Below are 13,758 nucleotides of genomic sequence, written 5' to 3'. Positions count from 1 at the left end.
CTAGTGAGCCACCATATAGCCGAGAGAAAATTATGCTATTATTTACTTCTGACAGTACATGTTTTATTCAGGCGGAACGTCCCGACACCATGCTGGGAATTGTGACTGGAGCTCTACATGTGGCAGATGTGAATCTGAGGAACAGCGTGTCCATTTTCCTGCATTCTCTGGAGAGGTACAATAAGCATACATCAGGAGAATGAACATATTCCAGGGTTCAATCACAAATTAACCAGTTCCCTTTTCAGTTTACCAATCAGTTATACCAGGGGTCCCCAAACATTTTGACTCGGGGGCCACATTAGATAAAAATTATTTATATATATATATATATATATATATATATATATATATATATATACATACACACACATACATACACGTATAAATAAATATCCGGCCCCCGGTGGCCATATTATTTTAATATATATATATATATGTATATATATATATATATACAGTGGGGCAAAAAAGTATTAAGTCAGCCACCGATTATGCAAGTTCTCCCACTTAAAATGATGACAGAGGTCTGTAATTTTCATCATAGGTACACTTCAACTGTGAGAGACAGAATGTGAAAAAAAAATCCAGGAATTCACATTGTAGGAATTTTAAAGAATTTATTTGTAAATTATGGTGGAAAATAACTATTTGGTCAACCATTCAAAGCTCTCACTGATGGAAGGAGGTTTTGGCTCAAAATCTCACGATACATTGCCCCATTCATTCTTTCCTTAACACGGATCAATCGTCCTGTCCCCTTAGCAGAAAAACAGCCCCAAAGCATGATGTTTCCACCCCCATGCTTCACAATAGTTATGGTGTTCTTAGGATGCAACTCAGTATTCTTCTTCCTCCAAACACGACGAGTTGAGTTTATACCAAAAAGTTCTATTTTGGTTTCATCTGACCACATGACATTCTCCCAATCCTCTGCTGTATCACCCATGTATCCATTTTGGTATAAACTCAACTCGTCGTGTTTGGAGGAAGAAGAATACTGAGTTGCATCCCAAGAACACCAAACCTACTCCCATCGCTCTGTGCTGATTTTAAACAGTGTTTTAAATTGAATCATGTTAGAACACATTTTTAACTTGTCCCCTAAGTTGTTCCACAGACTGACTCCACGCACTGAAATGCACATTGATTTTAAAGAGGTTCTAAATTTAGGCAAATATAATTTGTTGTTTCCTCTTAAACTGTAACTATGGTGATCTTCTTTGTCATTGAATAGTTTCTGTATATTGGAGGGTAGAAAGTTTTGGGATGCCCTAAACATAATTTGAGCAGTTTTAAAGTTAATCACATCGTTCAGTTTAAGTTGCTTTAAGTCCATAAATAGTGAATTTGAATGATATCTGTAGTGAACATTGGACACAATCCTGATAGCCTTTTTCTGCAGAGTGACTGAAGGCTGTAAATGTGATTTATATTGTATTGTCCCTATACTGATATTTTGGTATCAGTACAGATTCCAAAATACAAACCCCGTTTCCATATGAGTTGGGAAATTGTGTTGGATGTAAATAAAAACAGAATACAATGATTTGCAAATCCTTTTAAACCCAGATTCAATTGAATGCACTGCAAAGACGATATTTGATGTTCAAACTCATAAACTTTATTTTTTATTTGCAAATAATAATTAACTGGCTGCAACACTTGCCAAAGTAGTTGGGAAAGGGCATGTTCACCACTGTTTTACATCACTTTTTATTTTAACAACACTCAATAAAAGTTTGGGAACTGAGGAAACTAATTGTTGAAGCTTTGAAAGTGGAATTCTTTCCCATTCTTTAAAACTTCAGTCGTTCAACCGTCTGGGGTCTCCGATGGTAGACAGGTCCGGACTGCAGGCGGGCCAGGAAAGTACCCGCATTCTTTTTCTACGAAGCCACACTGTTGTAACACGTGCTGAATGTGGCTTAGCATTGTCTTGCTGAAATAAGCAGGGGTGTCCATGAAAAAGACGGCGCTTAGATGACAACATATGTTGTTCCTAAACCTGTATGTGCGTTTCAGCATTAATGTGCCTTCACAGAAGTGTAAGTTACCCATGCCTTGGGAACTAATGCACCCCCATACTGTCACAGATACTGGCTTTTGTACTTTGTGTCGATAACGAATGGTTTGCTTCCCCTTAGGTCCGGATGACACAATGTCAAATATTTCCAAAAACTCTTTGAAACATGGACTCGCCAGACCACAGAACACTTTTCCACTTTGCATCAGTCCATCTTAGATGATCTCAGGCCCAGACAAGCCGGCGGCGTTTCTGGATGTTGTTGATAAATGGCTTTCGCTTTGCATAGTAGAGTTTTAACTTGCACTTACAAATGTAGCGACCAACTGTATTTAGGGACAGTGGTTTTCTGAAGTGTTCCTGAGCCCATGTGGTGATATCCTTTAGAGATTGATGTCGGTTTTTGATACAGTGCCGTCTGGGGGATCAAAGGTCACGGTCATTCAATGTTTGTTTCCGGCCATGCCGCTTACGTGGAGTAATTTCCCCAGATTCTCTGAACCTTTTGATGATGATATAGACCGTAGATGTTGAAATCCCAAATTTTTTTGCAATTGTACTTTAAGAAACGTTGTTCTTAAACTGTTTGAATATTTGCTCACGCAGTTGTGGACAAAGGGGTGTACCTCGCCCATCCTTTCTTGTGAAAGACTGAGCATTTTTTGGGAAGCTGTTTTTATACCCAACCATCGCACCCACCTGTTCCCAATTAGCCCGCACACCTGTGGGATGTTCCAAATAAGTGTTTGATGAGCATTCCTCAACTTTATCAGTACTTTCCCAACTTCTTTGTTACCTGTTGCTGCCATCAAATTCTAAAGTTAATGATTATTTGCAACAAAAAAAAAAGTTTATCAGTTTCAACATAAAATATGTTGTCTTTGTAGCATCCATCCATCCATCCATCCATCTTCTTCCGCTTATCTGAGGTCGGGTCGCGGGGGCAGCAGCCTAAGCAGGGAAGCCCAGACTTCCCTCTCCCCAGCCACTTCGTCTAGCTCCCCCCGGGGGATCCCGAGGCGTTCCCAGGCCAGCCGGCAGACAGTCTTCCCAACGTGTTCTGGGTCTTCCCCGTGGCCTCCTACCGGTTTGACGTGCCCTAAACACCTCCCTAGGGAGGCGTTCGGGTGGCATCCTGACCAGATGCCCGAACCACCTCATCTGGCTCCTCTCGATGTGGAGGAGCAGCGGCTTTACTTTGAGTTCCTCCCGGATGACAGAGCTTCTCACCCTATCTCTAAGGGAGAGCCCCGCCACCCGGCGGAGGAAACTCATTTCGGCTGCTTTTACCCGTGATCTTATCCTTTCGGTCATGACCCAAAGCTCATGACCATAGGTGAGGATGGGAACGTAGATCGACCGGTAAATTGAGAGCTTTGCCTTCCGGCTCAGCTCCTTCTTCACCACAACGGATCGGTACAACGTCCGCATTACTGAAGACGCCGCACCGATCCTCCTGTCGATCTCACGATCCACTCTTCCCCCACTCGTGAACAAGACTCCTAGATACTTGAACTACTCCGCCTGGGGCAGGGTCTCCTCCCCAACCCGGAGATGGCACTCCACCCTTTTCCGGGAGAGAACCATGGACTTGGACTTGGAGGTGCTGATTCTCATTCCGGTCGCTTCACACTCGGCTGCGAACCGATCCAGTGAGAGCTGAAGATCTCGGCCAGATGAAGCCATCAGGACCACATCATCTGCAAAAAGTAGAGACCCGATCCCACGGCCACCAAACCGAAACCCCTCAACGCCTTGACTGTGCCTAGAAATTCTGTCCATAAAAGTTATGAACAGAATCGGTGACAAAGGACAGCCTTGACGGAGTCCAACCCTCACTGGAAACGTGTCCGACTTACTGCCGGCAATGCGGACCAAGCTCTGACACTGATCGTACAGGGAGCGGACCCCCACAATAAGACAGTCCGATACCCCATACTCTCTGAGAACCCACCACAGGACTTCCCGGGGGACACGGTTGAATGCCTTGTCCAAGTCCACAAAGCACATGTAGACTGGTTGGGCAAACTCCCATGCACCCTCAAGAACCCTGCCGAGAGAATAGCGCTGGTCTACAGTTCCACGACCAGGACAAAAACCACACTGTTCCCCCTGAATCCGAGGTTCAACTATCCGGCGTAGCCTCTTTTCCAGTACACCTGAATAAACCTTACCGGGAAGGCTGAGGAGTGTGATCCCACAATAGTTGGAACACACCCTCCGGTCCCCCTTCTTGAAGAGAGGGACCACCAACCCGGTCTGCCAATCCAGAGGTGTACTGCCCCATATGTCCACGCGATGCTGCAGAGTCTTGTCAACCACGACAGCCCCACAGCATCCAGAGCCTTAAGGAACTCCGGGCGGATCTCATCCACCCCTGGGGCCTTGCCACCAAGGAGCTTTTTAACCACCTCGGCAACCTCAGCCTCAGCCTCAGCCTCAGCCTCAACCTCAACCTCTTTGTAGCATATTCAACTGAATATGGGTTGAAAAGGAATTGCAAAACATTGTATTCTGTTTATATTTACATACAGCACAATTTCCCAACTCATATGGAAACGGGGTTTGTATATTTCTGTGTTATTCACAATAAAGGGGACCAAAAAAAGGTAAATACTGGCTTTATTTCAACATAAATTCTTATGATACATTAATATGTTTCTTATTGCACCCAAAGAACACTTTTAGAAAATTTAAACACAAATTAAATTGCATTAAACACATTGGGCTTTTCTTATTGCAATCAAAAAATTTATTTTTATATTACATATACTGTTTGTAAAATTCACAAAGGACATCATGTATGTAAAATACAGAATGGATGTTATAGTTTTGTAATGTTAATTTCATATTTGTTTTCAGTTTCACGAACCTAAATGAAGAAAGAAGTGTAAAGAAATAAAACTGAGGAAGGAAAATAATTCAAAAGAAGGAACCTCTATGCTCAACAAAACTTCTAAAGCTTTTGTTTGTTCATGCTGGAATCGAGGAGCGAGGGCAGGATAATTAATTTATTGATAATGCAGCGTGAAAGCCAATGTGTTTACTTTGCCATTAAGTAAACACAGTGTTAAAGAAATATAACATGCCAAGACTCTTTCTGACAAAACATCTACATTTTCATGTCAAGCTCCTGGGCCTTTGGGCTCTTGGAAGTGCGGCCCTCTTCATTATGTAGTTGAATAGCCCTGCTGTAGACATTTACCCTGCAGCATTTGCATTAAGCAAACTCGTCCAAAAGGTGGCACCACAGCACAAACAACACACTTTTTTAGTGTCTGTTGAAAACTTGAGAATTAAAAAAAATAAAAATCCTAAATTAGCCGCACCGGTTTATAAACCACAGGGTTCAAAGCGTAGGAAAAAAGTAGCGTCTTACAGTCCATAATTTACGGTACATAAATAAATTATGATACACAGATTTGCATTAATAAAAAGTTGTATAGAGTTATAGTCTACATAAACAAATGCATATATGATTATGTATCTGATGTATTATTGAGGTTTAAGATGATTCTTTGTACATTTTAAACACTTAAAATTAAACTCTCTTTTAAAATGGATCAAATCAATACATTGCTTGTTCTTAGCTTAATCCATTCTATTAATACGGACTAGAATATATGATGGGATTTGTTGATGCCAAGCCACTCTGTCTCATCTCATCTTTATTTCTTTAGGATCATTTTTTTTTATAGGTTGTATTTTGAGTTGTGCGACCACTGACCATTATTGTTCCCTGAAAATAAAATAACTTGTTCTGTTCACTTTTATCCAGGGGGCAGGTGCTACCAGCACACACACTTCTCAACATAGTAGATGTAGAGCTGATCTATGAAGGTATCAAGTATGCCCTGACTGTGACACGCCAGTCTCCCAACTCCTACGTGGTCATAATGAACCACTCTACAGCTGAGGTGGATGTCCATCGGCTAAGTGATGGTGGTTTGTTGCTGTCCTATGATGGCAGCAGCTACACTACCTACATGAAGGAAGAGGTTGACAGGTAAGAAAACATGTATCAAATTTGTATTTCTTCTCCAGCTGCACCAAGAAGCAAGATACAATTATGGCACTTAATCAGATTTTGTTCTCAATAGATATCGCATCACCATAGGGAACAAAACTTGTGTTTTTGAAAAAGAAAATGACCCCTCCCTGCTGAGATCTCCCTCAGCAGGAAAAATCATCCAGTATACAGTCGAGGACGGCGGTCATGTGTTTTCTGGCCAGTGCTATGCTGAGATTGAGGTTTGTCTTGTTTGTTTCACATTGCATGCATTTGTTAAGTTTATTGTGTTAAATTGCAGGTGATGAAGATGGTCATGACCCTCACAGCTGCAGAGTCTGGTTGTATTCACTATGTGAAGAGGACGGGAGCAGCACTGGAGCCTGGCTGTATCATTGCGAAACTTCAGCTTGATGACCCGACCAGGGTGCAACAGGTAAAGTGTGCCAGGCTGTTGTGTTAATCCGCATACCTAGCATGCAAAACAATGACAAACGTATATTCTGTGTCTTATGCAGTGGAACCTCGATTTACAAACTTAATTAATTCTTGAACCGGGTTTATGAATATAAATGTTTGTATATTAAAGCAAATGTCTCCATAAAAAACAATGTAAACATGAAAATGGTTTGCAGCCTCGAGAAGCGTCCATATTTTTGTAAAAGTCTGAAGTCTGTACACTTTGAACAAAATATAAAGTGCTACACAGTTTTGAATATAAAACAAACATAACAAGATGGTGACGGATCAACTTTCTATTTAATAACAGTAAAAACAAATAAACTGGCTTAAGCTGTCCTCATTTAAAAAATAAAATAAATTTTACCTTGTTGGTTAATAATATTGGTTTACAGCCGGAGGTCAGGGGAGTGAGTGTCGACAAATCTGTGGATACCCCCTGACTTTTTCAAACCACACATCACTTGTCTATTGCTTTATTTGGACTAATAATGAGCTAACAAAACTAGAAATAGACGGAAAAACACATAAAGTTGCAATGTGCACTTTAGCTAACAACAGCACTGCTATTCTGACTGCTCTGCTGGCGGGGATTGATAAGCCCGTCCATAATGGATGTGCAGCAGGCATAACATGTTTCCGTTGCAAGCACACAATGGGTAGTAGATGAAACGTTTAAAAATTGAGACAAGTTTCCGACAACAAATCATATTTCTATTCGATATGTGGTTTGTAAATCCAAAAAGACATACAATAAGAGGTTTTTTAATTTAGGTTCCATTGAGATATGTTTAAAAGCAGACCTGAATCAATTGATTGTGTTTATTATGATCAAAATAATACCTAATACTTTTTTTTTCTCCAGCCAGGCTATAGCTACTCCATTAATATTGCTTAAGATATCAAAAACATGTAAAACAAAGAAATCCGCGATGTTATAATTGTTTCTATATTTTTGTTTTGCAGGCAGAGCTGTATACCGGGTGCTTGCCTTCGACACAGCCAGTTGCCCTACGGGGGGAGAAACTGCACAGAATTTTCCACAACACACTTGATCACCTTGTTCACGTCATGAATGGCTACTGTCTCCCTGAGCCTTTTTTTAGTACCAAGGTGAGAACTTCTACTCATACAGCACATCAATTACAGCTTTGCCTTCAAACTGCAATTTTTTTTCTTTCCAGCTGAAAGAATGGGTAGAGAGACTAATGAAAACTATGCGTGATCCGTCGCTGCCACTGCTTGAGCTCCAAGACATCATGACCAGCGTCTCAGGCCGTATCCCACCTGCTGTGGAGAAGGCCATCAAGAAGGAGATGGCTCAATATGCCAGTAATATTACCTCAGTGCTCTGCCAGTTCCCAAGCCAGCAGGTGTGTATAAATACATACACTTACACACATACACACACACCACCACCTTCCTGTTTTAAGAATGGGTGTGACAATTTAAATAATAATAAACATTTTCATGTGGATGGATTTTATATGCGTTGACAAAATAGGTTGTATCACTGCATTTTGAAGCAATAGAGGCAGACTGGATTTCGGTACATCACAGTAACCAGCAGATGGTGCACTAATTCAGGCCTTGTTAAACATTTACACAGTCACGAGAATACTTTTACTCACCAATATGCTTCTCAAGTGAGTTTATTGGCTTCATGTACTTTGTGTTCAAAGAGTATTATCATGTGTAAACAGTTGGCATACCTCATCTTATAAATAATTATCTCGATAAAAAGGAATATTCAGTTTTTCAATCATTGCTCTTTTTTTGTTCTGTTGCAGGCCCATCTTTTATATGCTATAGGCTATCGTAAAAAATATTTTTCACACTTCCTCTTTAATGACACTTACCGTAGGTTGGAATGTTTTTGTTGGTAGTTGTTTGTTTTTTCAGGTTTAGTGTTCATTTGTTCTTGTGCAGTTTACGATTATAGTACCTTTTTAGGCTTACAATCCCCACCGATGCTTACACATACTACAAGTGTGATGTAAATGGGGGGTAAATAAACTACATAATAAATTAGATGTGAATATTGTTTTTCCCACTGCTTTCCAGATTGCAAACATATTGGACAGCCACGCTGCAACACTTAACAAGAAATCAGAGCGAGAAGTCTTTTTCATGAACACACAAAGCATTGTTCAGCTTGTTCAAAAGTGAGTGACATAGACTCTGCCTCAACTTGTCTGGAAATGTTACGCTGCTTGTCGGTCAGCTATTGTTCACGTTAATAGACTACATTTCATTCACAGACTCAATGTCTGCGTACCTGTTTTTGTAAGACCAAACAGCTGATTTCTTACACTTTCCTGACAGGTACCGCAGTGGTATCCGTGGTTACATGAAGGCAGTGGTCATCGACCTACTCAGACAATACCTGAAAGTAGAGATCCAGTTTCAGAATGGTAAGGAAACTAATTACAGCATAATTCATGTACAGTATTGTATTCAGATGCAAGGCAATTACTATTTCTCTCCATTGGATGGAGCTATTCTACAATGACTGTTTTTGTACATGTGTGGCTGCAGTTTTCTAGTTCTGCACTAGTATTTAACAAGTGTTTGACATTTGCTTGTTTGTTAGGGCACTATGACAAATGTGTGTTTGCGCTGCGTGAAGAAAACAAAGGTGACATGTCGAATGTCCTCAACTACATCTTCTCCCATGCCCAAGTCACCAAAAAGAACTTACTGGTTACAATGCTGATTGTAAGTGCTCATATATTTATTACTCACTTTTAATCCACGAAGGAAAAACCTTATAAAGATTTAGGGAAAAAATATTTACAATCGACATAGTAAATACCAGTACAAATAAACACTGTTTCTGCATATGGATATGTGGGATTGTTGCATGTTTCTTTGCATGGATTTATGCAGTTGTATTATTTTTCAAGGACCAATTGTGTGGCCGTGATCCGACACTAACAGAGGAACTGATGGCCATGTTGACTGAATTCACCCAGCTCAGCAAGACAACCAATGCGAAGGTTGCATTGCGTGCGCGGCAGGTCTGTTCTTCACCCCTAATAAAGCACTAGAATACATTAAGTATGGGAAAAATTAAAGAATAGTTTGCAACTATGTTTAAAATGATCGTGTATACTTAATTTTAAACACTTAGGAAGCACAGGACCTTATATTCTTCAAAACAACAGTTTTAAGTATATACTGTATGTTTAATGTGTAAATGTGGAGTGAATGAATAACAGGTTCTCATTGTAAAATGCTTTGAGTGTCTCTAGAAGTGCCATGGTTAGTAAATATACATATTCCAATATTATTATTATGAGGATATTTCAGTAATAAAACAATTATTGAAAAATACAACAGAAGGCTGTTGTAAGCAGCTGCAATTGTTTTGTCTCATGCTTCATTTATTGACTACTACTCCTTTGCAGGTGTTGATAGCATCTCACCTCCCCTCTTATGAGCTCCGCCACAACCAGGTTGAGTCCATATTCCTCTCTGCCATTGATATGTATGGACACCAATTCTGCATTGAGAACCTGCAGGTAGGCAAACACAGTTACTACCTTCAGACTTATTTCAGTAAAGCAAGCATTAACAGTCGTTTTATTTTTTAGAAACTTATCCTTTCCGAAACATCCATCTTTGATGTTCTGCCCAACTTCTTCTACCATAGCAATCAAGTTGTTCGAATGGCCGCTCTTGAGGTGTGATCATTATTTCTCTAAGTGTCTTACTTTAATTTATTTTTAATGCGGGACACTTACAAATCTACTTAGAATTGTATTTGCCTTCATCTCAAATAACCACAGGTTTATGTGCGCCGAGCATACATCGCTTATGAGCTCAACAGCGTGCAGCATCGCCAGTTGAAGGACAACACATGTATCGTAGAGTTCCAGTTCATGCTCCCCACCTCACACCCAAACAGGTATACCTCATGTTCAAAAATCCAGCAATTTTTTGCTTTACTTTATTTTTTGGCATCAACCCTGCAGACACAAATCAATATTTATAATATAGATGCTTCTTAACTTTACAATCCTGGAAGTGAGACTGGTAAGTAGGCAGCACCATATTTTGGCTTTTAAGTGAACATAAATAAAAATTGAAAGTAATCTTTTTTTTTTTTACATATCCCTTTTCCAAAGACATATTTCACATTTTTGCTTTTTATGTTGTTGTTTTGTGCATCCTCTGTGGTTGATGTGGTTGCTTATACTAGCATCCCAGCTGTGTATTATTGTTCAGTGCAGAAATGCTCAGAATGTTCAAAAGTATTTTGCAATGTCTGGCAAATAGGATGGTCTAAAATGTGTGAGCATTCCCACCTGCAGTACCTCATGTCAGCTCATCTTCTCAGGGGGCACTGTTGCCATAGTAACTCAACTCAATTTGAAATTGTCTTGAGCATGTTCAGCATTTCAACAAGGTTGTATTATAATTGTATTGCATTTGTGTTCACCATTTGGTGAACGAGTGTATGCATGTATGTGTATGAGTGTATATGTTTGCTTGCTGTCACTGTGCACAACTTGTTGTTTGGTTTGCTGCATAATGTATCATATATACTTAACAGCTACAACATTAGGAAAAGCTGTATATTCTGATAATATCCAGGATAAATCTTGTATATTCTGATAAAATCCAAGATAAAGGTTGTATTCAAACCAAAGATAATAGATCAAAGATAATATTGCTCAGTTTAGACCGACTCAATCAGAGAGGTATACAGTGCATACTTGTCAATAATATACTGTGTTTTTGATACAACCAGAGTTGTATTGAAATGGGTATTATTTTGTATATATCGAAATCATGCAGCCAAATTGTTAATGTGATGCAGTGCATTTGTAAACAGAACTGCAACCCAAACAAGTTTTACTAAAACCTAACTGATCGTGTCAATCAGATTAGGCTGCAGCTATCGATTCCTTTTAGTAATTGATGAATTCAATTGTTTGGTTAATTGAGTAATCGAATAAAACACACGTTACAGCCTAAATGCATTTTCTAAGGAAAATAGTTGAAATTAACAAGGATTTTTCAAATGAAACTGGTTGTTTGTTCTTATAAATGCACATAACATTGAAGTTGTACATTAGCGATGGGAGCGTGACTATATATTACTTACATCAAAACAAAAGTAAAAATATATGATAAATAGAGAACCAAACTAAACAAAAATACTCTGTAAAACATATCATAATTGAGTGACAATGTATTTAAAGATTTAACATGTACACATTTGAAAAGGTATGAATTGGAGGCATGGTGTTTGATTTTTGGACAAGCAAATTGTTAGCATTCATTGCTAACATGTCCTAACATGCATGTTTGAATAAAACGTGTTACGTCAATCAAAACATTTAAAAAGACGTTAGCGTCCAAAATATAATTTTACCTTCTTTCTGCTTGGTTGCTGTCCCTTAAATTTGCAGCATGCACTCTTGTACACATGCTGCATCATTGATGTAGTGCTTTTTGTGAAATCCCAGTTCCGTTTGACAATGCAAAACATTTCACCACGTCTTTTTCAGTTTAAATGATTGCACAATTTTTGACAGCTTCTCTCATCTTTGGGTCTTTTACTCTCTTATTTCTTTGAGCTGTCTCTTTCAACACTCTACTGTACCCACCATACAAAGGCCACATCACCCACTGCACGATTTACATCACCGTAGGTGTACCACTCTCATGTGCGCTCTATTGGAGCAGTTTTTATTAATTATCGGTAAACTCCATCCATCCATCCATTTTCTACTGCTTTTTCCTTACAGGGTCGTAGGGGTTGCTGGAGCTTATCTCAGCTCATTAAATGAATAATCAAAGCATTATTAAGCATTATTATCTTAAGTTTGTTACAAAATGTGTTGTAAAACCATTTACAATGCAGATCCAACATTGGGTCTCATTAAATTGTGCGGATGTACCTAATGCTGTTTCCAGAGGGCATATACAGTATATTGCATGTTTATTACAGGATGTTTTTAAATAACCTTCGTGTTTTCACCGTTACCAATAATAGCAAAGTGGTGTGAAGTGGTCCTCTCCCTTTTTGTTGAGAGACCAGCTTAACAAAATAAGGCTTAAAGATTTCATAGTGCATGTGGTGCAGGCAGCAGTCAAGGAGTGAAATGTGTTCTCAACCTTTTGACATCCAGTGATTTTATTTAGTTATTGACCAGCGTCAAGTAAAGCATTGTTGAGATGGACAAACACATTGCTCCACCTTGACTGTCTTCCTCCCCTGATGCCTGCCACTAACCCAATAATAATCAATGTTGTTTGATTCCAGAGGGAACATCCCCACTCTAAACAGGTATTGTACACATTCTTCTTATTGCCTAGACTACTAGTGACTGTAGCCTAGCTGCATGGTCGATGCGTTAACTAGCATTAAGAGTAATATTTCTGGAAGCCTAGCAGTTTGGTGTTTTCTCATTTTGTCATGTTAAAAGTAAACTGGTGGTGAAACCAGAGAACTCTTTGATAAGTGCAATGTTTTTCAATTTCACTGACATCATTGCCCTCTGCATATGCTACGGTATTCTATTTTAATGTGTGTGTGTCTGTGTCTATGTGATAGTGTGGTAACTGTAGTGTGTGTATGTGCTTCAGTATTATATAGATTATGAGTAACAAAATATGCAATGTGAGCAAATGATCAATTCAAACCTCCCTAAATAAAACATGTGACTGTCCTGCCAGGAAAATGTCTGCTCCTTCAGCCCTGGACATTATAAAAGCCAATAATACCTCAGATTTGGAATCTCTGGACAGGTTTGACACAAAACCTCTTTAAGTATTTTCGATGGGTGTACGTTTTGGGTTAACATTACAATATGGTGCTAATAATCAACATGTGTACACTTATAAGGTCTGATTGGGGGTTAATTTTATTTGTTGGGGAGGAAATAGTCCCAGCGAAGTGACACAACTATATTGGAGCTGGCCTCAGTCAGCATCTAGCAAAACTCTCAATATCTGAGAATATTTTGCATTGTTTAATTTTTTTATTATTTGTTTGTTTGCTGTGTTATGAAAATAAACCCCACTTGTTCATAGAATTATTTGACTCAAATTCTACACAGTACTTGAGATAGCTGGGGTCATATCATTACATATTTTTGTCATCACTCACACTTTTGCAATTTTTAACGCAATGGTAATCAGTGAACACTTCACTGGGACTACACAGACAGTTTCCTGAGTTTCTGATCCAATTCAACTAACACAATGTCAAACATCCCTTACACACTGCACAGCTGTTCTATTGTGCTGA

The 13,758-nt window shown here is 39.2% G+C and overlaps 1 protein-coding gene across 10 annotated transcripts in view; it reads left to right on the top strand.

Moving 5' to 3' along the window:
- acaca (acetyl-CoA carboxylase alpha) overlaps positions 1-13,758 on the top strand; it is a 68,089-nt gene that overhangs the window by 27,847 nt on the left and 26,484 nt on the right. For 4 of the 10 annotated variants that reach the window (XM_061897803.1, XM_061897802.1, XM_061897801.1 and 1 more), the window contains exons 15-29: positions 72-175; positions 5,805-6,032; positions 6,127-6,277; positions 6,337-6,471; positions 7,461-7,607; positions 7,679-7,867; positions 8,559-8,659; positions 8,820-8,908; positions 9,088-9,212; positions 9,401-9,514; positions 9,905-10,018; positions 10,091-10,180; positions 10,286-10,404; positions 12,772-12,795; positions 13,185-13,256. In XM_061897803.1, coding sequence (XP_061753787.1) covers positions 72-175; positions 5,805-6,032; positions 6,127-6,277; positions 6,337-6,471; positions 7,461-7,607; positions 7,679-7,867; positions 8,559-8,659; positions 8,820-8,908; positions 9,088-9,212; positions 9,401-9,514; positions 9,905-10,018; positions 10,091-10,180; positions 10,286-10,404; positions 12,772-12,795; positions 13,185-13,256 — 1,802 coding nt within the window. The remainder of the gene's footprint in view (positions 1-71; positions 176-5,804; positions 6,033-6,126; positions 6,278-6,336; positions 6,472-7,460; positions 7,608-7,678; positions 7,868-8,558; positions 8,660-8,819; positions 8,909-9,087; positions 9,213-9,400; positions 9,515-9,904; positions 10,019-10,090; positions 10,181-10,285; positions 10,405-12,771; positions 12,796-13,184; positions 13,257-13,758) is intronic. The other 6 variants (XM_061897809.1, XM_061897808.1, XM_061897805.1 and 3 more) reach the window with 2 other exon arrangements.

This window comes from Nerophis ophidion, linkage group LG04 (assembly GCF_033978795.1).
Source record: "Nerophis ophidion isolate RoL-2023_Sa linkage group LG04, RoL_Noph_v1.0, whole genome shotgun sequence".
NCBI classification, from domain to species: Eukaryota; Metazoa; Chordata; class Actinopteri; order Syngnathiformes; family Syngnathidae; genus Nerophis; species Nerophis ophidion.
The sequence above is the reverse complement of the archived record's forward strand: the minus strand, read 5'-3'. Positions and strand labels throughout refer to the sequence as shown.